The sequence below is a fragment of the Hydra vulgaris genome, chromosome 04 (genome assembly GCF_038396675.1).
Source record: "Hydra vulgaris chromosome 04, alternate assembly HydraT2T_AEP".
Lineage (NCBI taxonomy): Eukaryota > Metazoa > Cnidaria > Hydrozoa > Anthoathecata > Hydridae > Hydra > Hydra vulgaris.
The window spans coordinates 28,002,501-28,030,026 of record NC_088923.1 but is presented as its reverse complement, the minus strand read 5'-3'; the positions used below and the strand labels follow the sequence as shown (position 1 = coordinate 28,030,026).

The window sequence follows — 27,526 nt, the reverse complement described above, 5'->3', positions numbered from 1 at the left end:
ATATATATATATATATATATATATATATATATATACACATATTATGGTGGTTAAGTTTGTAGTTACTTTGATTAACTAGTGTACAAGTTATGCTTCCCATCTCTTATAAGACGCAATGTTAGTTGGGTAAAACTATTTTTGTGTGTCGTATTTGCAGTGGCTATCTTGAACCCAAAGTTGATACTTTGTCTTGTTGTTATTTAAAATATATTTTTTATCTTTATGTATAGCAGATGATTTGGGTTTCGTAGAATTCGTTTTAGGATTTTTATACATAATTTGTCAGTGTATGTATCAGTGTTTTCGATGTTATATTTTGTTTCATCTGTAGATTTTAGAGTTTTTAGATGTATTTGCTTTATTTCGTTCTTTATTTTGAGATATAAGGTTATAGTCATGCAAAAAACCGTAACATTATAAACCTCGTTTTTTTCCTTATTCAACGGCCCCTATTATTATAGGGGCCGTTGAATGAGGAAAAGAAAAAGCAGAATCATCCGGGTTAAAAGAAAAACATTCGTGCGGTTTTTTTCTATTGCACTAATTTTCCTGATCAATCTCATCGTCGCATGTTATGCCCTGTGGGTCCTAATAGATAATATAAATGAAAGAAAGGAAGCTCTGCAGGTAATAGCAATTACATATCAAGCATTAGTTTATCAGTATGGACATATGATATTATTAAGAAAGAACTTGAAGTGATGAGAAACTTTTTAAAAAATGCACTCCAACACAGATTTTTTTCCTTAAGTCCTTACGGTCTTACCACAAAGCACCGCAAAAATGAATTTAATAATGAAATCACGCCTTATTAATGTTGCTATTGGGCTAGAGCCGGTGTCGAACCTTGTACCTCCTGGTTCAGAGCCAGAACTCTAACCATTGCGTCACGTCTGCATTCTAATGAGGGACTCAACAATATTACGGTCCAGATACCCAAAAATACGTTTATTCATAAAAGTTGATTTGAGTTGAAGTAAACTCAGCTGTGTTGTATTTTAATGAGGGAAGTGCATTCTTAGGGCCTCCGATTACCATAGATCATCCAGGTCATATTTTAAAAATCCGGAAAATTGTTTGGGTAAAATATCCGGAATATATTTTCCCAAATTTTCCTCTTAATTTTGCTTTTAGCTGAGTTGTTTCGATTTTTTTTTCCAAGCTTTTTATAATTTTTGTATGAGTGATGAGTGAAAAAGCTTCAAAAACAAACGTATTACAAAAATATACATCTAGACTTGTATGTATGGATAACGTTTTAGATATCCGGAAAAACTAAAAGTTAGGAAAAATATCCGGAACTCCGAAAATATCCGGAAAAAGATAGTCCCTGAATTACCTAAAGCCGGCTCTGCTTCTGATGTCATTTATAGTGCAACGCATGTAACTATGCAAGTAAACAAGGCCAATAAGTTTAATAAAAATGTCAAGATTAAAAAAAGATGTATCAACGTAAAATAAAAATAAAAAAATTCTTATTTCATATATATCTTAATATTGTTAAATAATTTTTATCAATTTCACAAAACCAAAAGTTTTGTTCTCATACGTTATTAAATTTTATACAACTTCTAATTTATTATATCAACTTCTAATTATAAAAATTTATTACGCGACAGTTTTTAGTAAAATGCTTAAAATATTAAGTTATTTTAATCGCTATATAATTGATTATTCGTAATATAACTCTGAAGTAAACGGTCCCTCAGAGCCTGGTAAATGACCTTGATTGATCATCCGTTGGAGATATTTTCTTAAACCATCAGGAGTATTAATATCTTCTGAAATTTCTACTGACTCAAAACTTTCGGGAACTTCGAGAAAAACACCACATCTTTCAAGTTTGTTACTAACATCACTACTCCAACTCCTCTCGAAATTTAATTGCATTTTCGAATCAACTGAATTTTCATTCCCAATATCTCCATCCTCCTCGTCTCCTTCTGAAATAGTAGGTTGTAAAGATCTTCGTACATTTTTAGATGGCACTGATACATTTTTCGAAATAGAAGGATTTATACGTGGCTTATTAGAACTTTGTACTTGGGCATGACCAATACCAAATGAACTAAATCGACGAATAGCTCTGACAGCATTTATACCTTTCTGTAAAATAAATAATTTTTCTTTAAAAAAAAAAAAAAAATGATAAAAGATAATGATAATGATAAATGATAAAAGTTATTTGTAATATAGTATTCGTTTTCGACCGATTTATCTCTCAACCTATTTTATAGATTTTCATTTTCAACCGATTTGAGTTAAATTACTTTTCAACCGATTATCTGGCCTGTATTTTTAACGCTGGTATTTTTAAACTACGAACTTTTTTTTTCAAATTAACAATCATTAAGTTTTCCAAGCATTCATCGAAACTTATACCTCCAGACTCTGAAGATAGAGCTTCAACCACTGCGCCATGGTTGATCAAATTTGGCTCGTAATCAAATCAACAACAAAATATACAAAATACATACCGTGAAGGCGTAGTTATAAAACTGAAAATACAGTAGGTTGAATATTCAGTAGGTTGAAAGATCAGTAGGTCAAAAATACAGTAGTTCGACGATTTGGTAGGTTGGAAAATTAGTAGTACCTGTTTTAATTAGGTTTAAATATAAAAATCAAAACTTGTCGGTTGAAAATCAAAAACGCCATAATTTACGATTTACGAAATTTCATAATAATTTATTGTATACATATAATAGGGTGGTCATATATATCATCAAATAAAATAGAGTTCAGTGCTACCGACGCCGGGGGGTGAATAAGGAGGCGGTGAGGGGGGGGGGGAGGCAAAAGGGTCTTCATGTACAATCAACCGCTTTCTCCCCCACTGCTATTTTCTTATTACCAAACTCTTTTCGATTCACACAAGTTTTATTATAAGAATCAAGCAAGATTTTTATATGCTATTCTAAACTGCTTTTTTTTCCAAAAACGACCTCCCCCTACTTCCGAAAAAATTTGGCCTGAAATATATATTTTACTAGTAATAAAACTTTAAAAACGTTGAAAAAAGTTAAAATATTGATTATAACATTTTTGCTAAACCTTTCTTTGAATGACACTCAGGCATCAGTTTTCTATGTGCTGTGGGATACAGGGTGCCAAAAAAAAAAAACGAAAAAAATTGGCTTCAACTTGGATAAAACAAGGAAGATTAAAAGCTTACACTATAGATAAAAGGTGTTTTTTTTAAATACGTTCAGTTAATCAAATAAAGTGTTATTATATATTGTTTGAAAGAGTTTTTTTGTTTTTGTTTTGCTAATTAAATAAAGAGTGGGTTGTTGTTTTTAGTTCTGCTTATCAAATAAATAGCGGGTTATTATATATTGTTTAAACGCTATTTAAATGTTTTTTATGGAAAAAAGTAACTTTCCAAAACATTACCACTTTGCAAAAAATTAAAGTGCAATGCCCTTAATTAAATTAACTAACTTAATTAACTGCAAAAGTGAATTAGCTGCCCCAAAAAAAAATATGCAGATTTGAAAATGTCTAGTTATAGTTAGTTATATTTAATTAAATAAATGATCATTAGCCAGGACATTAGATAGTAAATTAATGATACTTAAATCCGTATTGTCTATCGTCTACCAAATTTTAGAATGGTGCATCATTCTGTTTATTAAATATTGCTATTTAATGACAAAAAAGCTTGCTGCAAAAAATGCTAAATCAGCATAAAAAAATTGAAACTTAAATTTTTCAAGAACCATGAGGAGTAGGAGATTCCAACTTTCAGATTTTCCTCGTTTTCATAAACCCTAAAACACACATAAAAATTAGTGAAATCTAAAACATCGGATGCTATTTTTTGGTTTTTCTGCAGATTTGACATGGAATGACTCATATTCAAAACCTAAAAATGAAACATATAGCCCTTATGAAGCCATCTCTTCTCTCAGAAAATTAATCATTGGCACTTTTCTATTTCAACATTTTCTGTCTTCTGTCTTCTGTCTTTACTTTTTCATACATCAACGATTTTCAGTACTGCAAATCTCCTTTCTTTTTCATCTGAACTACAGAGCATTGTTTGAAAAATACATTAACTGTGTGCATTCCAGGCAGATAAGCAGATATGGTAATTAACCCTTAGAATTAGGGTTGGCATTCATGGCGAAATAACTGCCAACTTAAAAATGTCAGAGACAATGCAATTTTTGCCGACCTCTATTTATGTTGCTATGATAAAACGTTTGTGCCGACCTAATGCTGACCAAAAATTAGTTTATAAATTTTTTCTAATTCTGAGGGCTGTGGCAAAACAATATCCTGAACAAATTTGTTCTCGTTTAAACGAAAGATAGATGTTTAAAGATGGACCATTAATCCAGCTTTTATTTATCTAAAATAAATAAATGTATATACTATTGTGTATAAATGAATTACAATTTGAAATGTAAATTATAGCTTTTAACATAATAATTTATAACTTTGTATTCAGTATTTATTTTCTAAAGTATATCACTTTAACATCAAACCACATAACAAAACAAACTCCCATGATAAACCCTGCTAGTACTTTCAAATTACATAGATCTTTTTTTTTTAAACCATACTTAAAACACCAGTTTTGAAATAGTCTACTTGTGAGATTCAACCATCTTGCATGATTATGTTTGCCAATTTGAATCTCCATCAAATCATCAGGGAAAATACCTAATGCTACCACATATATTTGGTACAAATCTGATCTGTAAATAATAAACTTCTCATAGAATTTCTCATAGATTTTCTATGTTTTTTTCAATATGTTCTACAGATATTTGATCTTCTCACTCCTCTGTATTATTCACTATGTGAAATAAAGATTTTCCACCAGACTCAGAACAGAAACAATGATATTCTTTGAACTTCCTTCGAACTTCATTCTTATGGTTCTCTTTACAGGCCTCCTTTACACTTTGCTTTGATTGATCAATTTTTTTATAATCCAGAGCAAGACTTGAATCAGGAATGTTATCTTCAAAAAAATTTGTACCCATGGCTGCTTTTAATGTTGCAGTATCTATTGATGCAGCTGTTCCGTTTCTTATACCAAAATAATGCTGACAAAGCAATACAATTTATATTCAAGGTATTTAGCTGAGAGATTGTTTATTTGGTAATAAATATTGCTTTTAAAACTGCTGTAAAAACTCTGACTCCAAATCCATTTTTACACTAGTAACCTTTTTTTATGTTCAAAAATGCCCTAGATTATTGTTATTTTTATTGATATTGACGCGAGATCTACACAGGGATACATTTAAAACAATATAATATATATGATACAGGGATACACAGGGATTTTGTGATTTTTTTAGATTGTTTTTACGACGATATGAGTAGAAAAATCAACAAAAGTTCAAAGAATATATTTATGATAAAATCAATATTTCAATTTTAAAATTACCTGTAAAAATAGAACTAGTTCTCAGTATCAAAACAGCAAAAAATGGTCAAACACACATGAAATAAACCTGACATTGATTATTATGTTAGTTCTCAGTATCATATGGTCAAACACATAAGCAAAAAATAAACCTGACATTGATTATTATGTTAAGCGCCTGTTTTCAATAATCTCATAAAATCTAACTGATTCCAATTCTTGCTCACTTCAAAATAAAAAAACTTGAGAGCAAGCAACTTTTGAATAAGAAAATTTTGAAAGGTCACCTAGTTTAACAATACATATGCATATATACCCTTCATGGTTGCAGACCAAAAGAAATGCTTTGTCTCACTTTGACTTAACTAAACTTGATTTAATTTATCTAAAAAAATTAAAAAAAAAAAAAAAAAAAAAAAAAACCCTTTGTGAGTCTGTTTCAAAAAAAATCCTAATACAGATTGAAATCTACTAATTTCTTTTGCAGAAACTGGATCAAAACAGTAAAGTATCCTTAATTTTTCATAGTTAAATAAACCTTTTTTAAAATAATGCTTGATCTTCAAATATTGCGAATTTTGTTTTGATCAAATCAGTAATTTATGCTGCACAAGGTAACAGTTTCTTGGTCATGGTAAAGGACTAGCTGTATCTAATTCTCAGCTTCAAATATATTAAAACAAGTAACTTTACAAATATAGTAAAAAGGATAAGGGTAGGCAATCAGGACAAAACTAAAAACACCTTTGACTGTAAACTAAGAACATAAACATCCAAGTTTTAAAACTTTAAAAAGCATAGAAAAGACAAAATCTTTATTTTTAAAAACAAAAAAATATTTACTTTTTAAATTTTTTTAGAAATACATAAGTGAACAAGATATAAATCTGAGTATATATATGCATCTGAGAAGTTTGAGTTATTGAGTATCAACTTTGTACAATAATATGATTTGAATGTCAAAAATTCTACACTTTAATTGTAAAGAGTAAAAAATTTCTTTGCTTTTTGAAAAGAACCTGAAAATTTTTATTTTGAAAATAGAGTAAACAAACCATTTTTAGGTTGCTGGTTTTTTTTCAAAAATTTTGAAGATAATACTTCAAAATGAGACCATATATTTAACTGACTTGATCTTCTTTAAAAAAAACTATCATTTTAAACATACTTTTTTTTTTTTAATTCCCTAATAGTATTAGAAAATTGACATAAAAATTTCATAGTTTAAATTTCAAACAATTTTTCAAACTTATATTGTTTGGTGTAAAAAAAAAATTTTTATTTGAAAAAAGATTAACTAAAAAAAAAATTCATACATTATCTTTTCTTTTATCAAGATATCTCTTCAAGTTATTCAAGTTAATTTTCTTCTCTTTACTTTTAGTTGGCTATAAGAAATATAAAAAAAAAATGATTATATAAAGCAAAAGAAACAACAAAAGATGTGTCTGTTTTTAATTGAGCAAAAGTTGAAATTAGTAACTTAAACTATAAATAGCAAATTTTTCAAAATAAAGTGAATTGAAATTGTGACAAAAAGTAAACCTTCATCCAACAATGAGTAAGACATGAACTAGCTCTTGCTCTTTTTCTAAAATTACAAATAAATATAAAAATTACAAATAAATATTAAATATATATTGTAAGAAAGACTGATAAACCTCAGAACTTTTTGTTTTATCTAAAGACTTTTGTTACCCAAGCATAAGAACTATGAATTTTTACTAAACTAGTATTTAATTAGTTCTTATGTTGGCATGAACTTTTAGTTCTTATGTTGGCATGAACTTTTAGTTCTTATGTTGGCATGAACTTTTAGTTCTTATGTTGACATGAACTTTTAGTTCTTATGTTGCTATGGTCACTTTATAAGTTTTTTAAAACTTGATCACTTAAATTATTCAGTTAAGATAAAAATACTATAAATCTTTTTAGGTAAATTCAAATAATAGTTTATAAAAAAAAATAAAAAATCCAGATTTTTTATTTTTTTTTATAAACTATTATACAATTTATACAAAGTTTCTTTGTATAAATATTTTGTTGGCCTGTAAGTAAAAGTAACTTTCAATGTACTTACATGATGACAATTCTATCTACAATTTACAATTTGTAAAAATATAGTAAAAATAATAATAAATTAGAAGAAAAAAAATCATAGATTAAAAATTGCTTTTTTGTTATAATTTATAATAATTTTGTCATAACTTGTTATTTTGTTCAAACTTACTTTGGTTGACTGATAAGTAGTTTGTTGATAAAATCTTTTGCATCAGAACTTATTTGTTGGAAAGCTTCAGTATCATAATCAAATTCACCACAAGAAACATTCATTAAAGTATCATTGTCATCTTCTCCCATAAATGGTGACAATCCGCTAAGACTAAAAAATATAAATGCAAGTAAAAATCTAGATAATGTTACTATTGGTTACTATTAGTAAAAACTAGTAAATTAAAGTTTACATTTATTTAAACACTTACAGTACATTTGTTAAAAACACTTACAGTACATATGATAAAAACACTTACAGTGCATATGGTAAAAACACTTACAGTACATATGTCAGCACTCCTATGCTCCTAAAAATTATAATTTTTTGATATTTTTATAAAATTAATAAAAAGTAGTACAACAGTAAAATAAAAATGAAAAATTATTTGTCTTTAACATTTATCTATAACATTTTAAAATAGTTTAAGTAGCATAAATTTTTATCAAAACAAAAGGTAAATACAGTCCTGAGAAGTAGGTTAAACAAATCGGTAATGCCAACCAAACTGCCGACCTTAAAGTGTCTAAAGTCAGAGATTTTTGCAGCCTTTTTTTTTTAATGTTTAGTGAAACCTTTGTGTTAAAAATTTTGTGTCAATCTGATGCCAACCAAAAATAGTTTAGCATTTAATATACAGCCCTCAGAATTAGAAAAATTTTGTGTCAATCTGATGCCAACCAAAAATAGTTTAGCATTTAATATACAGCCCTCAGAATTAGAAAAATTTTGTGTCAATCTGATGCCAACCAAAAATAGTTTAGCATTTAATATACAGCCCTCAGAATTAGAAAAATTTTGTGTCAATCTGATGCCAACCAAAAATAGTTTAGCATTTAATATACAGCCCTCAGAATTAGAAAAATTTTGTGTCAATCTGATGCCAACCAAAAATAGTTTAGCATTTAATATACAGCCCTCAGAATTAGAAAAACTTTGTGTCAATCTGATGCCAACCAAAAATAGTTTAGCATTTAATATACAGCCCTCAGAATTAGAAAAATTTTGTGTCAATCTGATGCCAACCAAAAATAGTTTAGCATTTAATATATACAGCCCTCAGAATTAGAAAAATAAGAATAGTTATAATATTTGTAATTTCAAGAGCTGTATATTAGGGTGTATATTAGGGTGTTTACTTTTTGATTTTTTTTTAAAAAAGATTTTGCAAAATCCCGGTCATTTTTGAAGGAAGAAAAAAAATTCTTATTCTGAGCAAAAATATTCTTGAAACAAGAAAAAAAATTCTTGTTTTAAGAACAAAAATTCTTGAAACAAGATAAAAAGTTCTTGTTTTAAGAATAAAAATTCTTGAAACAAGAAAAAAAAGATATTTAAGAAAAAAATTCTTAAAACAAGAAAAAAAATTCTTATTTTAAGAATAAAAATTCTTAAAACAAGAAAAAAAAATGCTATCACAAGAAAACTTGTGTATAACTAATTTAAAACTAAAACCAAAAAAATAAATAAAAATGTGTTATAAAATTGAATATTTATAGTAATGTTTTCGTAATTAGCTTTGACCCTAACCATAGATAATGTTTTGTGTCCACACATTTTTAAACGCAAGTAATTGCTTACACCCACTCACCACAGATCTGTTTGTGATATGTGATATCAAAACTATAAAAAGTTGCTAATTTATAAACTGTTAAACTAGTAGTTTTTATGTTAATTTTATATGTCAAAAAATATCATTTAAAAAAAAATACATTAGCATAAAAGGTTTGCAAAATTTGAAATTTGCTATTTAATTATGTCAATATCATCAAGAACTAGAAGGAGTGGATCAAAGATTTCAGAATATATAAGTTCTGGAACAGGTTTTCTTGTATCAGAGTTACCAACGCTAAGAGATCTCTTTAGATATGGTCTGTTTTTACAAGAAAGAAAAAATAAAAATAAAAGAAATTATCTAATAAAATACTTAATGAACAATGATTACTTAAAGTCGATTGGTGAATTTGTATATCCTGTAACACATATCGAACATTATATTACTGCGAGATTGGTGGATGATTGGAGTGCAGCCAAACTGGTTGCTAGGGGAAAAGCAAGCTTAAAGGATAAAGTATGGACAAAGGATAAACAATTTGTCAAGTTTATGGGTAAACTTGACATACCGTTTGATATACTGAATTATAATGGTTAAATTATTACTTGACAAGGGAAAAACTGTTTGTCAGAATGTAACGATGAAGCCAACATTACTTGCAAATGCAAATAGAGAGAGGAGAATTCAAAAAAAGAGTTAGTTTTTATACTTTGGCAAAGAGCTAAAACAGTGACTACCTGTACACATCAAATTAGCAGACTTAAAAAAAAACAAAAAGCTACATAAAATTGAAGAAAGAAGATTGAAGGAAGAGGTAAGATTTTTATAGTTTTATGCTTATTGTATTATTTATATGCTGTTTTTAAATTATTATTAGTTAATAAAAGCTTATTAAATTAAAATCTTATGTAAAATTAATTTTAGTTATATTACAAATATCTGCCTGTTTCAACTTAAAACAAACAAAATCTAACTAAATTCATGTAAAACTTTTGAATTTAGCGAAACAGAGGAGCTATTTAGTAATGAATGTTGCATAATAAACAGCAATTATGAAAGTATTTTCAACATGGCTTTTGCAAGCATACAATATGGTACAGGCTTACGGGAAACAGTTGTATAATTGCAACAGCAGCTTAGTTGGATACAGAAATAATTAAAGAAGAGGATACAAAGTTAGTTATTAATCACAACAAAGTCAAGCGAGCTCAAGAAAAAAATTATGCAGTCTCTTTTTATAGAGTTTGATACTAAATGCAGGTCTAGCATAATTGATTGTGTTTTTTTTCGATGGCAGAATTGATAATACAAAAGTTCAACTAATAGTTGAAGGTTCAACTAAATATTATCCTGCAACAACAAAGAGTAACATTATACAGTATGTCAAGAGCCCGGCGGTAGGTATCTGCTCCATTTCACCATACTCTGAGAATGTAGAGAATCTGCTCAGAGAATAAAAGGAAAAGAAAGAACGGTAATTTTAATTAAAAAAAAGGTAAAGTTAACTGTGAAAGTCAGAAGCCCTGGTAACAAAAAACTTCAAAATGGTGATAAAAATGTGAGAGCTAGAATAACTCTAGAAATAAAACCTATTGCAACAACACTTATACAGCTAATCAACTGGGTTATCTCTTAAGAGCCTATTTGGAATGATTTGATAAGAGGACAGGATTTATCAAGACAGTCGATGTCTACTTATCGGTCAAAGAAAGATTTGATCTTAATGAAAAAAATTTTATTATAATTTATTTTCTTAAAATTATTAATGATTATAAATAGAAGCTATTATAAAAGCTTTAATAATAAAAGGTAAAAAAAAAAAGATCAAAAAAAAAAGTTTAAGCTGTCAAAAATATACAACCACAAGCAAAAATTTTCTAAATCACGATTCCTAAATCATGATTTCCAGTATCTAAATCATTTCAGATTTTTTAATCTAAGCTTTTTTTGTAATATTATATAAAAATATGAGTTTTTAAACAAATTAAAATTTAATTTTTTTAAATAAGATTTTCAATCTGGAAGAAAAAAATAGGATGACACACCTTACTGTATATATGTGTAAATATTTGTTGATATATACATACATACATAAATACATACATATATATTTTCTTTTTGATACATACATATTATATATATATATATATATATATATATATATATATATATATATATATATATATATATATATATATATATATATATATATATATATATATATACACATATATATATAAATATATATATATATATATATATATATATATATGTATATATATATATATATATATATATATATATATATATATATATATATATATATATATATAAATATATATATATATATATATATACAGTATTGGACAAAACATTTGCAACCAACATCGAACAATGCTAAAAAGTGTTCCTAATTTTACATGTTTTTAAAACGAAACGAACTATACTACCACAGCAAATAGTTCAGGAGTCATAGCATGCCATGACATGAGCAATCAGCTGACAGGTGACAGCACACAGGCAGAATTTTGTTGACAAGTGCCATTTTGCAGCAGACAAAACAAGTGCAACTTTTTGGTTTGTTTCATTTTCTTAAGTCTGGTCCATGTCAACGTCAAGGAAGTTTTTTAATAATTAAAGGAAGTATCCAGAAGTTTCCAGAAGCATGCAAAAGCTTCCAGAAGTTTCCAGAAAAAGCATCTGGAAGCATCTAGTAGCATCCAGAAATATCCAGAAACATTCAAAAGCATCCAGACGCATCCAGAAGCTTCCAGAAGCATCAAAAAGAAGCATCTAGAATCTTCCAGAACAGGTTCACACAGGTTCATTTTACTATATAAGAGACATGTAAATCGACATGTAATTCAGTCAGTATATGAAAGTCAATCAGTCAGTATTATCAAGAAAGTTTATTGAAGTGAGTTTTATCAAAGTGTTTTATCGAAGAACATCAATACAAGAAGTGAAATACAACAAGTGTTTCATTACATCAATACAGTCCACATCCAACCAAGACGTTGTGTTCCACAGAGCATTATTGTATCATCACAAGGTAAATGTAACACGGTAAGCCTTGAGAAGCGTGATTATTTATTTTTATTATTTTTATGACTTCAAGTGCAAAAATGGCTCCCGACAGTCTTGGATTGGAACTAAGAAAGAAAATTATTGGCGATTACGTAAGTGGAATGTCACAAAAAAGTATTTGTGATAAATATCGCGTGAAAAAATGGACCGTATCAAGACTATGTTCCAAATATCGTTCTACGGGGAAGTTGGCAGCAGATAACTAAGGTGGAAGACCGCGTTCCACCACTTCTAGAGAGGATTCTATGATTGTCAGATCCGTCAAGAAGGATACCTGGGTATCATCAGTCGAGATACAAAAGCAATTAGAGCTGCCTGTATCGGACCGAACAATCAGATGACGTGCTGTTGAAGCCGGATTATTTTCTCAACGCCCTGCAAAGAAACCGCTGATTTCACTAAAAAACCAGAAGAAAAGACTCCTGTTTGCTACATCTCATATTGATTGGAATGTGAAGAAAAGGCGAACTGTCCTGTTCAGTGATGAATCGAAGTTCAACATCATTGGGAGCAATGGCATTTACCATGTACGTCGACCGGCCAGAAAATGCCTCGATTTACGTTACTGCCATAAGACCGTGAAGCATGGTGGAGGCAATGTAAAAATCTTGGGGTATTTTTCTGCTAACAGTCTAGGTCCAATACATCGAAACGATGGAATAATGGACCATTTCATGTATAAAAATATCCTGAAAGATGTTACCTCATGCTGAATGGAAAATGCCAATAAAATGGGTTTTTCAGCAAGACAACGATCCAAAACACACTGAAAAAGGTAGTCAAGCAGTGGTTTCAAGACAACCACCTATTGGTGATGGATTGGCCGCCTCAATCTCCGGATCTCAATCCTATCGAGAACCTGTGGGAGATCATCAACCGCAGAATTAATCGTGAAGGTGTTCGTAATAAGGATCAACTGTTTGAACAAATTCAAAAGGCCTGGGCAGCGATTCCACAAACTTTCATTGATCACCTGATCAAATCTATGCCTCGAAGATGCGAGGCTGTGATCAACAACAAAGGATTCGCCACAAAATATTGATAGCGAAATACAGCTTGGTCAACATTTTGTCGAGTTGCACTTGTTTTGTCCAGAAGGAAATCAACTTTTTTTTAATACTTTTGATTAATTTATTAATTTTCGTGTACAAATAATGAACTTTGTGATGAATAAAACTTGAAGAACTTTGTATCTATACAGTTATATAGTTATTTCTCTAAATTGAAAAAATGCAGCACTTTTATATAAAGAAAACTAAATTAGCATTATTTGGTTGCACTCGTTTTGTCCGATACTGTATATATATATATATACAAGTAAAAGTTTCAGGTAAATATACACTCTTAAAAAAGTTCCGGTAAAATTTGCATGAACTGTTCAGGCTATTTTTTACGCCTGAAACTTCAGGCGAAACAACTGAAAGTTCGATCGTTGCGTTCTCATGATACTTTTTGCCTGAACAGTTCAGGATTAATTTAGATCAACAGTTACTGTTGATATAAATTAATCCTGAACTTTAGACAAAACGCACGAGCCTGTAAAAACCTGAACTTTTAATCTTAATTTTTCGCTTTTTAAAAGAATGTGCTTGGTAATGTTAAAAAATTTAAACACTCAAGAGTTAATTAATCATTTGATTTCAAAAGGAATTTCTGTGGAAACAACAGCGAAATTGTCGAGTAAGTATTTACTACATAAATTTAACTAGTTGAAATAACTTTGAAAATGTTATCTTTCGTAAACTTAATATTTAAAGGTGAGGATGATTAAATGGAGATGCATTTTTGCAAATGAACTCTGTTTTGTTTCATTGTATTGGAATAAAAGTGGGTCAAGCAATAAAGCTTCAGTCTCTCATTGCAGCACAAAAGGTGAACTTAATGTTATCATTCACTTTTTTTAAGGATGTCGATGTGTTGTTACCTTTGCCCCAAAGATTTTTCAACTGTTGCTTGTTACATAAATCACTTGAGAAATGTTCATCTTTTATTTGAGCCTTGTCAACTTCGGTGTAATGTCGGTGGTTGTATACGATTGTTTACTACATATAATATGCTAAGAAAGCATATAAATAAAGATCACACCGGTTTTGTAGTTAATATTGATCGAACATTTAACATAAGTTGTGAAAATCCAGTAACACCTAATTCTGAAGGTAAAAGTAAAATGAAAATAGACAAAGGATGCGAGAAAAATATTAAAGATGTTGCCTCACCTATTGTTGATGAGTATGGCATATCACAAGCAGCATTAAAATTTATTATGGCTTTAATGTCTTCCAGTTCTATTCCTTTAAGTACTTCATTGTTTGTTAAGAACTGTTCACAAAACCTAATTGAAGACATACTTAGTTATTTAATAGGTAAAACAGTTTCAGTACTGGAAACATGTAGGTGTGAGAAGCGTGTAATAGACAACTTAACAGAAGAGTTTAACAGATGGAAAACACCTTTTAGTGGAAGTGATTCACAACATCGAATATTATCATATTTGAAAAATAAAGGCCTTTACGTTGAACCAGTACCACATTCAATGGGTGAACGATGGGATACAAAACGTGACAGAAAGACTAAAAAGCAAATACAAGTCAAAGTAAAAGATTTGTTTTATTACATACCTATTGAAAGCACAATAAAGTTTGTGTTGCTACAGCCAAAAGCTATGAGTATGTTAAAAAGGGAGCAAGTATCTAATTTTGAATTTGTTGAAGATTGGTGTTGTGGTGAAAATGGTTAAAAGTTAATGGCATATGCTAAATTTAAATTTCCTAAAAGTTTCCCTTTGTTTATTCAAATATACTTCGATGAAGTAGAAACCACAAATCCTCTTGGATCAAAAACAGGCATTCATAAACTTGGTGCTTTTTATTTTGTGGTAAAGAACTTTCCTCACGCAGCAAACTCATCCTTAAACAATATTCATATGTTAGCATTAACTCATGCAATAGACATAAAGAAATATTCAGCAGAGCCAGTGATAAAAGTGATTGTAAATGAATTGCAAAAACTTCATGACAAAGGATTTGATATTTTTATGGATGGCAAAAAAACTAACTTTAGATGTTTGCTAACTCAAATTGTTGGAGACAATTTAGGTCTGCACTCTATACTAGGATATATGGAAAATTTCAGCACTGTTTCATTTCCATGTGACATGTGTATGATATCAAAAGTTGACATCCAGCATGTTTTTAAAGAAGACAAACAAGCTCTAAGAACCGATATTTTATACAACTCTCAAGTTCACCTGATGCAAAGTGGGGAAATTTCTAATAAGAATTGTGGAATTAAACGGTTTAGTTGTTTAACTGATTTGCCTTATTATCATCCTGCTTCAAATGATTCTGCAGACATAATGCATGATATTTTTGAAGGAGTTATTCCGTCTGAAGTTAAATTGTTTCTTTATCATGTGTTATATGGTGTCAAATCTATGTCCATTACAGAACTGAATAGGCGCATCAAGTTTATGGATTATGGTATTGTCTGCAGCTCAAAACCTAGTACTATTAATGAGTCACGCATGAAAAGTACTGACTCTTTACTAGGTCAATGCTCTACTCAGATGCTTACACTGTTTATGTATTTGCCACTTATTTTGTCTGATGTTATTGATAAAGTAGATACACAAAAGTGGAAACTTTACCAAATTTTAAAACAATTGTGTGATGTAATTTTATCTCCAAATTTAAATTGTTTACAAATCACATATATTGAGGAACTAGTAATGGAACATCATTCATTGATGAAAGAATGTTATCCTGAGAAAAAACTTCTTTATAAACATCACAAAATGATTCATTATGGAACTATTATAAAACGAAGTGGACGTCTTCTTCACATGATTGTTATAAGATATGAAGCCAAACATAATTTTTCAAAAAGATTAGCTCATATTGTTTGCAATTTTCAGAACATTTCTTTTTCAATTGCAAAGAGACATCAAATTGCTCATGCCTAAGCTTGGATAACTCATGGTCCCCTAAAAACCATTGCTGATGTAAAAAATGGTGAAGTGTTTTTAGTTTCAGAATTAGAGAACAAAAATCTTATTATTCCCTTTATCGGTGAAGAAAGTGAAGTTTTAGCTGTTGATTGTGTTACCATATTGGGCCAGAAATACAGATCATGTGAAACAATTCTTTATGATTTTAATACTGATGGTGAACCAAGTTTTGCTCACATTGACCAGATTTTTGTTCATAGTGAAGTTGTGTATTTTTTCACAACAAAGTGGGTTGTCCACAAATATTGCAATCTATCTTTATCTTATTGTTGTTTACTAGATAACCAAAAACTATGTATAAGAACATGTGACATAACAGATTACAAACCTCTTAATGCAGTGTGTTGTTTGAAAATAAATTGCCAGTTCATGCATATTATTTTGAATCATCAACTATGTCAAGATAACTTTCTATACCTACCCCATGAAATATCTGGCCATATTGTAAATATTTATTATACGTAGTTTAATATTTTCTGATAAGTTCTATGGCAAAAACAATCTGTTTATTATAGATATAGTTATATACATACATACATACAACCCTCAGTATTAGAAAAATAAAATTAGTTGGAAATAAAATGCAGACCTTAAACTGTTTTAAGTAGGCAAAAACATATTTTTACAAAGGTTTCACCATAAAAGATAGAAACAAGGTCGATAAATAATGGCTGACCTGGTAGGCTATTAGTTTAGGTCAGCATGCCAACCTTAATTCTGAGGGCTGTATATATATATATATATATATATATATATATATATATATATATATATATATATATATATATATATATATATATATATATATATATATATATATATATATATATATATATATATATATATATATATATAAAGAGAGAGCTATTTTTAGTAATTTTGAAAGTATAGCAATATGTAAGTTTAAGTAAATTGAATTATTTGTTATGTTTTAGGAACAATCCACAGATTATGCGCAGACAGATTATTCACAAACTGATTTCACTATTGGAAATAACCATGTTTCACTTAATCAGACTAGTTATATATCAAATTCCAATCCCTTTTCAGACTCAACATATTCACGTGATAGCGATGTTCTTCATACTCCAGTACTTTGAATAGACAATATCAAATTTGTAATTTTTTAATTTAATTTTTAACTGTTTTTTAAAACTATAAGGACTAATTTTAGTTTCTGAAAATATTTTCAAAAAATTTCTTCTTTTTTAGGATGTTCGTAAATTGCTTGATGAGCATCAGACAGGTAAACTTGTCATTGTTGAATATAACACAACTGGAATGTTACTTAAGTACAGATTTGAAATGGTTCATATTCTTGTGATTTTATATGTGATTTTACAGTTTGCTCTAAATATCCTTTTATTTCTGAATATTTTATGCATAGTAAATTTTTTCAAACACTTTTTTATAATAAGATTATATAAAAAAATGAACAGAATAAATAAATGTTAAGTTGGTGAATAATGCTAAGTAACCAGGTAGGAAATCTATCTGTTTAAATTAAATCTATAACATTTTTTAAATATTATGGTTATTAATATTACTTTATTATGTATTTACTTTAGGCATCCATCAAGAGCAACAAAAACAAATCTTGCTATGTCAATCATTAATGCTTTTCCTAAACTGCACTCTGGTGGACCTCTAGGATATGTATGTTATTTAACTTTGTTATCTAAATGTAATTAGTTTCTTTGCTGTTTAAGCTGCATTATCCTTATTTAAATATTTAGGAAAATTACTATTGCGCTTATAAGGAGGTTGAAGTGAATGGCAAAAAAAAGAAAATAACACCTCATGGACATATCGAGGAGCGGCTGAAAACAATTAGGAAGTTTGATGGTGTCCATGCCCAAGCTACTCGAAAACGAAAATCCATTTCCCCAACAACTTTTGATGTTGCAGGTAAGCCTAATAAAACTGTAAGTCATACTTATATATACAACAAATGATGCTTAACTATTTTTTTTAGTTCCTTTTTCAAATGTAGAGCGAAACATTATGAGTGAGTTGTTATTTGATGACATTCAGTATGATCGAAAACAATTTATTCTTGAAAAAACTAGAATATCACGAAGAAACTGGATTATGTCATCAAAACCGCATTTTCATGAGTTTATTCGGAAATTCCCCCCATTTAAAGATTTAGGGTTTGATGTAAGTAGTTTTGTTTTTTACATTTGTAATGTATATCCTAATGTCTTGGATTACTGCTATTGGAGTATTACTAGAGTAAAATTAATTTTTTGTTTGAGAAACATTTAAGGACTCTTAATTATCATTATATTCGTTTCAGAGAGAGTTTACAGCAACATTTGAAAATGCTAAAGATTTGCTTATGCAATGGGAGAATATGGCTCCTCATGTTATTACTTGGGCTCGTAGAAAGGCAAATCCAATGGCTAAACAACTACTTTTAAAGCTTGACAGCCAACTAATATCTTCAAGTGGTTTGTCACATCGTCTTCTTTAATTACTGTTTTTATATTTTATAACTTTCACTAACTATTTAAAACTATTTTCTTTATTCTTAAATATGTACTGTTTGAATTTTTAAATTTTTTTAAAAACCAAAGATCGAAATATGGAATTTGCATTTCACTTGCATCCGTACATTCTTCAAGTGCCTACAGCTGAAGTTGCAGCTCACTTTATGCAAATCTTTCCTGTAAGTTTTTTGTTTTTAAGTTTAATATTTCTAGCTAAATGGTATGTGCTATAAACTAGATCAATAATAATTTCGCTTCTATATTGTATCTTAATTATTTTTGTTTTTACAAAGGACACTACAGCTATGGAGACTATAATTGATGCAAATAGACATACCTCTTTCATGCATCCATTTGTTATTACACTAGGGGCTCGAGGCAACTTGATTCAGTCCTTTATTTTTATAGAAGATAATGTTATTCCTATTAGAAATGGCATGTTGAGTGCAGTAGACCGTTTACTGAAACTATACTTTGTTATCGATATTGAATATGCGCCAGAGTGCAGATATGTTTTACATTTTTTACAACGTGTAGTTATGGGTATTAATAACGATTTGCCGTTGTCAAGAGGTGGCAGTGATCTGTCATTGTTTGTTAATGAAAAATTAAGAAGTGGATAAACTTTTAAATGTTTTTATTTTAATGGATACCAATAAATTTTTTATTTTGTAATTTATATTGAGTTTGTGATGTGTACATATATGTGGCTAAGTGTACCAATATGGCTAGTTTAGTCATATTGGTATACACAATATAATAAAAGTTTCCTTGTATAACAGTTATGTAGTAATTGTTTGGAAATATTTATTTTATCTTACTCAAAATATTTACTTGTAGACTGAAAGCATTTTTATATAAACAAACTCTTATGTTACAGCTTATTTTTTAAGTCTATGTTTAAAAATCATTATGTTTAAAAAATCAAAACTTAGCTTAAAAAAATGGAGTTTTTATAAAAGTTTTAATAGCGTAACTTTTCATTTGTTATCCATAAATGTATCTGACATGTAAATTCTAATTGTAATGATATTTTTAATTCTATTGAAATTATTATAAAAATGTTTATTTGAATATACTTTAAAAAAAAGATATTTTCGTTACTGCGAAAACTTGGGAAAAAAAACTTATTTCGCAAAATTTATTTGAATATTCTTCTACTTTTAGATCATATATCAGAAATATTTTTTTTGAAACAAAGACGTCTATATAAATATTAAATCTCCGAAAATTTTCTCATTATAAGCAACTTTCTTACATATTTAATTTTTTTTAAATACTAGTTCGGATTCATATTTGCTATTGCACCAGTTCAGGTTTTTGTAAAGAACTATTTCAGGTTACCTATCGCGGTTGTTCAGGTTTCCGTTCAGGTTCAGGTGAATTGCCGGAATGTTCGTCTGGCACTTTTTGAAGAAAACTAGTTCAGGTAAAACGCCTGAAGTTCGTATAATTTACCGGAACTTTTTCCTGAACTACAGTTCAGGTTACCTATTGTAGTTGTTCAGGTTTTTTTAATGAACAGTTCAGGTTCAGGTGATTTGTCTGAATATTCGTCTGGCACTTTTTGAAGCAAACTAGTTCAGGCGAAACGCCTGAAAGTTCGTATAATTTACCGGAACTTTTTTAAGAGTGTATATATATATGTATATAAGTATAAGTTTTGCTAGATTATAGATACATAATCAACTCATTAAATATTACAATAATAAATTTATTTATAAACGTATTATTGCAAACATATTTTGTATGAATTATATTGCAAGCATTATTTTGTATGGATTGTATGACATGACTAAATTCCGAAAGCAATGAACATTTAATACATTGAATTGTTTATTAAGACATGTACCAGAAAAAACCTATGTGTGTTCTGATGTGATGTTAACAGAAACCATGCATGATTTTAAATAGTTGTTTTAAAATGTCATTAGATGGTGTAATCAAAATTTAAACAACTGTGTTATCAAAAACAATTTGTTTTAATTGAAATATTATCGAATCAATATAAGAAGCAAGAAAATTTGTTTGCATTTTCTTGTAAAAAATTCTAGTGTATAAAACAAAACAGTTTCTAAAGAGTTGCAGATTGCTTTGAAAACAGTGCAAAACGTTGTGAAATGATTTAAGGACACTGGTACAATCAAAAGTAAACAAGATGTGAAAAAAGTTTTTGTTTGACAAGATTCTGTTAAAAAAGTGAAAGTTACATTAGACAGAAATCCAGAGATATATTCAAACTTTAGCAAATAAATTTAAGTGATTCCAATATACAACGAGTGAAGAGAAATTGTGGCTAAGTCTTATAAACAGAAAAAAAGTTCCTTGTCGTGAAGAAAAGTAAAAAAATGTTGAAATTGGTCTATCAAAGCTGCTCTATAAAGAATTATTAAAAAGTCTTTCGCGATTATTGATGATGAAACTTATTGTGCTGCATATTTCTGATCTATTTAAAATTGTTCCAAATATAAATGCATTAGAATGCTAAAATTCATTCTTGTTTTGTGACTATGGGAACAATTAACACAGAAATATGCCTCAAAGAATGCCTAAGAAGTGTCTTTTGCCATTTTAAAAATATCAATAGTAATCTGTTGTTATGGCTCAATATAGTATCATGTCACTACTCTGGAACAACTTTAAACTGTCTTACAAAACATAAAGTAGATTTTGTTGAAAAACACTGCACTCCACCAAATTTTTCCCAATCACATCCCATCAAAAGATATTGGGCTATTATCAAAGGGAAACTAAAGTTCAATGTAAAAGAAGCTAAAAACATCTAAGACTTCAAAAATAAATGGTTCAAGCCCAGTCAAAGCCAAATAAGCTAATGTTGAGTGTAAAATGCAAAGTGCACAAGTGCTCGCATGCACAACTTCACAAAATTGAAAGTGAAATTTAGGAATATTAATACATTCACTTTCAAAATAAATATAATATTCAATATCGAAATACAATAGTTGAATAAATATCCTTTAAAATATCAGTTTTCTAGTACATGATTTTTCATTTACTTGCTATTCTGCTATTTTTAAAGAAACTTGCTGTTCTGTTATTTTTAAAGAAACATAAATTATTAGATTAACCTCAATGAGATAATAGAAAAGATCAACACAAGTATCTGCTTAAAACAGTTACATCGCAATAAAAGAAGACACTTGATATAAAGCACACCTACCATGATTTCAAAATCCTTTAATAAAAGATTATCTAAGATTATATTAATAACACCATTTTTTCTTTCACTTAGTTTTAAGTTTATTAATTTAAACAATTTTACTAAATTTAAATAGCACCACAGTAAAGCTTTAGATTTTTTTTTGATAATGACTTCAGACTGCAACCTTATTTGCTCATAGAAAGCACTTCTACAAATCCACTTCTAAATGGAAAGTCTGCATTTAGTGGAGCTGGGTGGTCACACTAAACTTAAATATGAGAAAAAAGGATTTTAGATTTTGAATATTATTCAGAAGATTTTCTTTGCAAAAATATAAAACTTTGAATAAAATAGAGGAATTTAAAGGATATTTTTTAAAAAAGGTTTAGCGCACATGTTTTGACACTTATACTACCAATAGGAAAATTACCATTAAAGGTTTTATGAGCTCCTCCTACCCAGGTTTTATGAGCTCCTCCTACCTTTTTAAAATTTAGGAATAAAAACCTATCAATTATTGTGCTCAAGAACATATACTTTAGGAAATTATTAATTGCAGGATAACAAAAATCAAAATCAAGAAATCAAAAAACAATTGAAAATTAATTAAAAATTTACTAATTCTAATAGTCGTGATAATTTAAAAGCATTAGCATAAATACAAATATACTATAAGTACAAGAAATGAAACTTTATTTCATAAAATAATACAACTCATAAATATGCTATTGCAGTTAAAAATCTTGACATTTAGAATAATACTTGAATGTCAAGATTTTCAACAAGCTTTTTTTTAGTCAGCTACCTGACAGTGAGATAGAACTAAAATTATAAATTTAGGATTATAAATTTCAAACAAACTTCTAACTTCATCAAATTTGTTATGCAAATATGTTGCATAACAAATACAACAAAGTATACAAACATGACAGCATCACATCAGGACAACTTTTACTAATTGATGTCAAAAATGTCTTATTTGAACCTTTTAATGCTCACTACTCTTTGACCTAACATAACTATTAGAATTACAAATTAAAGTACAATTAGCAATAAAAGTTTCATTTGCTAATCTATCTATAATTTGTTTTTCTCTGAACTCAGATTCAAGTCTATTTTGTAATTGAATATTTTGTGATATTGTTATTCCGAATCCCATAATAAAAATCCATAATTTTTATTTTTGTTTAGACAATTTCTTTCTTGAATCAATGTGTGTGTGTGTGTGTGTGTATATATATATATATATATAAATTAGTATAAACACTTCTCTAATTTTCTCTTTCTTCTACACAGTGTTGCTCCGAAAGACTGTGTAGAAGACAGAAAAAATTAGATAAGTGTTTATACTAATTTATTATTGCTCTGTTCTTTAAGAACATTGAGCACTCTGTTTGTAGAATACAATAACATAATTTATATATTTTTTAACCGGGGCCGGGTTTGAAAAACCCCATTTTTGACCGGGACCGGGTTTATTTTTGGTTTTGAATAATTGCTTAAACTCTTGAAGTGTCTTCAATTTATTCAGAAATGACTTCCTCTTTTAATGATTGACTTTCAAGGGTAACTTTTTTGGAATTTTTTTTTTTTAATTTAGTTCTTTCATTCAACAATTTGTTGTCATGTAAAATGGAGATTAACTGGTCTTCTAACAACTTTATTTTATCAGCCTCAGAAATTTTCATTTTCTCAACATGTACAACAAATAAGTCAAAATCACTTTTTGCGTATTACCCATTTTGATTAACTTTTTGCACGAAAATAAGAAGTATGAATACTTCCTAATTTTGTGCAACAAGCCTTCAATATGTTTCTTTCTTTTACATCGATAACTTTAGTTCATGTGATATTCAAGCAGATGTGAACAAATAAATACCAAACATAAAAATACGACTATTATCTTTTTAAATTTCTTCGCTGCTAAAACATAATTGTTCATGAGGAAAGCATGCAGCAAAAAGCTTATATAAGTATTTTATTTATGTTAATATTGTAATAATATATTTTTATTTACCAATAAGCAGATAAAATTAAAATTTAATTCAATTGCAATAATATAATTTTTTTTACATAGTTTAATTTGGTTCGTAATCATTTTTATTTATCCAAAATAATACTAATAACTAATTCCAAATAATAAGGTACAATGTTTTATAAAAATTTCCATAATTAGGATTTATCCATTCATAGCTAACCATTTCTATGGTATATAGTGTACAAAAATGTAAATTTATATTAAATATCTATATTATAGATATATGCGTATATGAATACACATCATTGTCTTTTTTGCCATATAAATAATATAGTTAAACTAACTAAATAGTTGTGAGAAATTGTTTAAACTCTTTCACGTCATATTTAAATAAGAAAATGGCATGATGGAACATTGAATCATACAAATGCGGAACATTGAATCACACAAGTGTGGAACTATGGGCATTAAACTTAAAAAAAAAAGATTATAAAACTATATATTTTCTTTACACAAAAATAGATTTGCATCCATTCTTTTACATAAACAAGCCTCTTAGAAAAAAACTCTAAAATATAGAGTTATGATTATTGTAAGCCACAACTTTATTTTGCCATTAAATCTTTGTAACACTCCATTGTATAACATATACAACCAATAATAGATTTTGATGGTAAATTCAAAAAAATATTAGTACCAAGAAGATACACCATTTTTGCTGCAAACTACAAAACTTTTAAAATTGTAAAACTATGGAATAAAAAAAAAATTAAGCAATATATATTATATAGCACTTTTATATTTTACTTTGAACCAGCGAAATGATGATAACTGCTTAAAATTTAGGTGTTATATAATTATTTTGAAATGTTTAAATTTGTTTTGTAGGACACACCAAGAATATCAAAAAATTTAATGATTTTTTGTTTTCTATAGCACACAAAACAAAAATTAAAACTTAGGTTTTTGACATTTAATTTTATTTATAATTATCATATATATTTTATTTTGATTTTCTAACTGCTGTGACTAAAAAAATTTATCATGCATTAGATGGAGGCAGCATGGCTAGGGCTATTGCTCTGATAAATCTAAAACAAAGTTTATACTTTGTTTTAGATATGTCAGAGATACTTATATATAAACTTTTACAAAGTTTTGCATTCTGGTTTTCTCCATAAGCTAGCTTCTTATGGTTTATCTGGGAAAATTTTTAAGATTATCAAATTTTTTTCTAACCACTTTATTAAACCATCCACAAAGGCGAACACTCTTCTTCATTTCCGGTAACTTCTGAGGTAACTCAAGGTTCTAACCTTGGTCCTGTTTTGTTTCTTATCTACGTTAACGATCTTTCTGACAACCTTTCATTTAAAGTGGCTCTATTTACTGATGACTCAACTTTATACTCATGTCTTGACGAAAAGTCTTCTCTTTTTGATTGCTTAGAACAGACAGCCAATCTTGAATCTGATCTCACTTCTGTAACAGATTAGATCTTGCAGTGACTTGTGAATTTTAACTCCAATAAAACTCAGTTATTTACTGCAAACAACTATTGCAATACTGTCAACATTCCTACATGGCAACTCTAGCACTGAGTCCTCTTCTTAATGCCTTCTGTATTATCATTCACTACTGACATCTCATGGAAACCATGTATACAATCAATTGTTAAATTAGCATCTGCTAAGATTGCTTCTCTTTATCTGCCACGCTTGCGCCTCTCTCCCATCTTCATAAAATTGCATCTCATCTTTAGTTCCATCAACCGAAACTCATTCTCCCATTCAGTAAAGTAGTATTTTTTTACTGTATCTGTCCCTGCATGCTCTAAAAACTTTTATTCATCTAGTTTTTTTCCCTACACCTCAACCCTTTAGAACTCTCTCCCATCTTCATATATTCCTGACTTATACAACCTACAACTTTTCAAGTCTTCTGTCAATTGTTTCCTTGTTCTTTAACTCCATTCTTTTTTTCTAGTAACTTGAAACTTAATAGTGGTTGCTTTCAGCTTTGTTAAAAGTGAATCAGAATTTAAAAAAGAAAACCCTACAATATTGTAATTATCAAAGCAAAAATGTCTTAAAACATATCATTGGCAATTAATATTTATTGACATTAAAATTAAAAGTCTTACCACATATCACTGGCAAATGTGACCGGATCAAAACTTAAAATTTCTGGCGCTAAAAAATCAAAGTTTCAAAAAGTCAAAATCAAAGTGTATAAACAAAGCTGAAAAACTTTATAAACAACTTGGTAAAGCAAAAAATATTTTCAGGAACCATACTAAAAAGCATTTTCTTGATGTTTTACTCAATTAACAGTCAAAACAAAAACAGTAGTTTACTTCTCTCTAATATTGATTTTAATTACTAATGTCTTGTTAATGTATATTTACATTATTAATATATATATATATATATATATATATATATATATATATATATATATATATATATATATATATATATATATATATATATATATATATATATATATATATATTAGTATATATTACTATTATTGTTGATGACTTGTTAGATTATTGAGATATAGCCATATACTGAAAAATAAAAACTAACCAACAAACTCTGGAGAACCAGCTGTTATTTTAACTTCTTTTTTCTTATGAAGTTGTTTTGCAAGGCTAAAATCTATGATCTTTATATCCATTGTATCATGACCAGAACAAACAATATTTTCAGGCTGTAAATAAAACATTTAAAAAGCTAACAAAGTTAAAAAGGTACAGCCTACCAACTTTATAGCATGTTTATTACAAAATTACTGTTTGTTATATTCTTTGTTTGTGGTCACTAAACCAACTATCAAGATAATGTTTATATTTTGTTTAATTAAAAGAATTTTTCATCAAAATAACTCAATATTTACCTTTAGGTCTAAATGACAAATTTGATTAGCATGCATATGATGAACACCTTGCAAAATTTGTTTGATATAGTTAGCGCATTCTAACTCAGTCAGGCTATTTTTTGCAATTATTCTTTCAAACAACATTCGACCTCCAACACTATTAAAAACAACTTGTTATTACTTAAACTTAAACTGTAAGTAAGATTTAAACCATATGGTCTCAACCATAGTTTAAACCATTTGAAAAAATATCAATTTAAACCAAATTAATATTTTTTACGGCAGTAAAGTAAAACAGAGATATGTTTACAAATAGCACTATCAGCGACAAATCCAGCATTTTTTGGTGTTTGAGATAGCTAACTTCCAGACACAATCCAAACATTTGTATGTTTATACTTCAAATAATTCAAACAATGTTATAAGTCAAATAATTATGCTTTGCAAAAAAAATATGTCAGTTTTAAAACTTTACTAAATTTATGGTTTTGCTTTTTTTTTTCATTAAAAGTAATGTTGCCTTAAGTTTGTTTAAAATTCTTAGTTCCGCCAACTATAAAAACACAATAATTTGCAAAAAAGTCAATTAAATTTTATTGCATAGCAACATTAATGCATGAAAGCTTTAAAGTTATTTTTTTCTAATGTTAACCAATAGAACTGGTTTAAAAAAAGTAAATATATATAGAAGGAAAACATTACAG

At 28.3% G+C, this 27,526-nt stretch overlaps 2 protein-coding genes across 3 annotated transcripts in view; one reads left to right on the top strand and one right to left on the bottom strand.

The window, feature by feature from the left end:
- Positions 1–1,478: 1,478 nt before the first annotated feature.
- The window catches only part of LOC100199733 (myosin light chain kinase 3), a 64,128-nt gene continuing 38,080 nt past the window's right edge, over positions 1,479–27,526 (bottom strand). For both annotated transcript variants that reach the window (XM_065795963.1, XM_065795965.1), the window contains exons 7-14: positions 26,841–26,979; positions 26,531–26,654; positions 26,083–26,131; positions 7,942–7,968; positions 7,617–7,769; positions 6,932–6,977; positions 6,703–6,774; positions 1,479–2,106 (exon numbers count right to left, since the gene is read on the bottom strand). In XM_065795963.1, coding sequence (XP_065652035.1) covers positions 1,672–2,106; positions 6,703–6,774; positions 6,932–6,977; positions 7,617–7,769; positions 7,942–7,968; positions 26,083–26,131; positions 26,531–26,654; positions 26,841–26,979 — 1,045 coding nt within the window. In that variant the 3' untranslated portion in view covers positions 1,479–1,671. The remainder of the gene's footprint in view (positions 2,107–6,702; positions 6,775–6,931; positions 6,978–7,616; positions 7,770–7,941; positions 7,969–26,082; positions 26,132–26,530; positions 26,655–26,840; positions 26,980–27,526) is intronic.
- LOC124818639 (uncharacterized) lies at positions 17,837–18,782 on the top strand. The gene is made up of 4 exons (XM_065794729.1): positions 17,837–17,962; positions 18,043–18,214; positions 18,282–18,466; positions 18,606–18,782. Exons 1-4 carry the CDS (start codon positions 17,837–17,839, stop codon positions 18,780–18,782), a joined length of 660 nt encoding a protein of 219 aa, XP_065650801.1.